This window comes from Salmo salar, chromosome ssa02 (genome assembly GCF_905237065.1).
Source record: "Salmo salar chromosome ssa02, Ssal_v3.1, whole genome shotgun sequence".
Classification (NCBI taxonomy): Eukaryota; Metazoa; Chordata; class Actinopteri; order Salmoniformes; family Salmonidae; genus Salmo; species Salmo salar.
The window spans coordinates 19551494-19553993 of NC_059443.1; the positions used below are offsets into that span (position 1 = coordinate 19551494).

A 2500-nucleotide genomic window follows, 5' to 3' on the forward strand; every position below is an offset into this window, starting at 1 on the left:
CTTGTCTGTGACTTACAGAGGGAGAGGTTGGATGACTTGTCTGTGACTTACAGAGGGAGAGGTAGGATGACTTGTCTGTGACTTACAGAGGGAGAGGTGGGAAGACTTGTCTGTGACTTACAGAGGGAGAGGTAGGAAGACTTGTCTGTGACTTACAGAGGGAGAGGTGGGATGACTTGTCTGTGACTTACAGAGGGAGAGGTAGGATGACTTGTCTGTGACTTACAGAGGGAGAGGTGGGAAGACTTGTCTGTGACTTACAGAGGGAGAGGTAGGATGACTTGTCTGTGACTTACAGAGGGAGAGGTTGGATGACTTGTCTGTGACTTACAGAGGGAGAGGTTGGATGATTTGTCTGTGACTTAGAGAGGGAGAGGTTGGATGACTTGTCTGTGACTTACAGAGGGAGAGGTTGGAAGACTTGTCTGTGACTTAGATGGAGAGGTAGGATGACTTGTCTGTGAGGGAGAGTTTGGATGATTTGTCTGTGACTTACAGAGGGAGAGGTAGGATGACTTGTCTGTGACTTACAGAGGGAGAGGTAGGAAGACTTGTCTGTGACTTACAGAGGGAGAGGTAGGAAGACTTGTCTGTGACTTATAGAGGGAGAGGTTGGAAGACTTGTCTGTGACTTACAGAGGGAGAGGTAGGAAGACTTGTCTGTGACTTACAGAGGGAGAGGTTCGAAGACTTGTCTGTGACTTACAGAGGGAGAGGTAGGAAGATTTGTCTGTGACTTACAGGGGGAGAGGTAGGATGACTTGTCTGTGACTTACAGAGGGAGAGGTAGGAAGACTTGTCTGTGACTTACAGAGGGAGAGGTAGGAAGACTTTTCTGTGACTTACAGAGGGAGAGGTAGGAAGACTTGTCTGTGACTTACAGAGGGAGAGGTAGGAAGACTTGTCTGTGACTTACAGAGGGAGAGGTAGGAAGACTTTTCTGTGACTTACAGAGGGAGAGGTAGGAAGACTTGTCTGTGACTTACAGAGGGAGAGGTAGGAAGACTTATCTGTGACTTACAGGGGGAGAGGTAGGATGACTTGTCTGTGACTTACAGAGGGAGAGGTAGGAAGACTTGTCTGTGACTTACAGAGGGAGAGGTAGGAAGACTTGTCTGTGACTTACAGAGGGAGAGGTAGGAAGACTTTTCTGTGACTTACAGAGGGAGAGGTAGGAAGACTTGTCTGTGACTTACAGAGGGAGAGGTAGGAAGACTTATCTGTGACTTACAGGCAGTGTGCGGCTCCCATGCAGGGTGCTAATGGCAGCCTGAGCTTCAGCATGTCCCTGGTACTTCACAAACGCACAACCTTTACTGGTGCCATCTGGCCCCCGTAGTACAGTACACTCGTCTATAGTACCAAAGGGCTCAAACAGCCTCTTGACGTCTTCATCACTCTGCTGTTTACCCAGCATGCCCACAAACAACTTCCTGTCTTCTGGAAGAGGGGCACACCAGGTGGAGAGAGGGAGGAGGGGGAGAGAGGGAGGAAGGGAAGAGAGGGAGGAGAAAAGGAGAGGAGTTAGATCGCTCTGATACTAGAGTTAGAATCTTCTCCTATGTACTCAGTTCATAAAACATATCATGGTGGTCTCCTTGAATCTCATGATGTTCTAGCAGGCCAGTAATGGGAGAAAAAGACGTGTTGCGATACTGCTACCAACCACCAGGGTGCAGTATAAACTTATAAACTTATACATTACAGACAGATGAAACTTGGGAGTAGAGGAGCAACAGAGATCACAGTAGAGATCACTAAGAATGTAGGTGTGTGTCTTTGAGGCTTACTTTACAGTGCGTATCAGCAGATACAGACTAACAGAGTATCCGTAGCAAGAGTTCCACTTGGGAGAAGGAGAGTCACATTGAAGACTTGACTCTCCAAATTCAATTTGTGAAAAATCCTCATCTAAATTTGTGGTTGACCTCAACCCTGCTGTAGATACAGATTGAATTGAGTAACTTCTGTAGAATTGGACAGGTGTGTCATTATAATGTAAGATGGCGTGTATTATCATTAGTGAAGAAGCGTGTTCATTTGTGTGTGATGTATGATGTGTGTGTGATGTGTGTGTGAGGCAGGTGTGTGATGTGTTATGTGATGTGTGTGTGTGACGTGTGTGTGATGTGTGTGTGAGGCAGGTGTGTGATGTGTTATGTGATGTGTGTGTGTGACGTGTGTGTGGTGTGTGTGTGTGGTGTGTGTGTGATGTGTGTGTGTGTGTGTGTGTGAGGCAGGTGTGTGATGTGTGTGTGATGTGTGTGATGTGTGTGTGTGTGATGTGTGTGTGTTCTGTGTGTGAGGCAGGTGTGTGATGTGTGTGTGATGTGTGTGTGATGTGTGTGTGTGTGTGTGTGAGGCAGGTGTGTGATGTGTGTGTGAGGCAGGTATGTGATGTGTTATGTGATGTGTGTGTGATGTGTGTGAGGTGTGTGTGTGTGGTGTGTGTGATGTGTGTGTGAGGTGTGTGTGTGTGGTGTGTGTGATGTGTGTGTGA

The 2500-nt window shown here is 47.3% G+C and overlaps 1 protein-coding gene across 3 annotated transcripts in view; it reads right to left on the bottom strand.

Annotated features, from left to right (window-relative positions):
- LOC106573460 (CUGBP Elav-like family member 3) overlaps nucleotides 1-2500 on the bottom strand; it is an 80852-nt gene that overhangs the window by 14486 nt on the left and 63866 nt on the right. For all 3 annotated transcript variants that reach the window (XR_006760032.1, XM_045699177.1, XM_045699163.1), the window contains exon 6: nucleotides 1232-1440. Coding sequence is in view for 2 of the 3 variants with exons in the window: in XM_045699177.1 (XP_045555133.1) it covers nucleotides 1232-1440 (209 nt within the window). In the remaining variant the exon portion in view is untranslated. The remainder of the gene's footprint in view (nucleotides 1-1231; nucleotides 1441-2500) is intronic.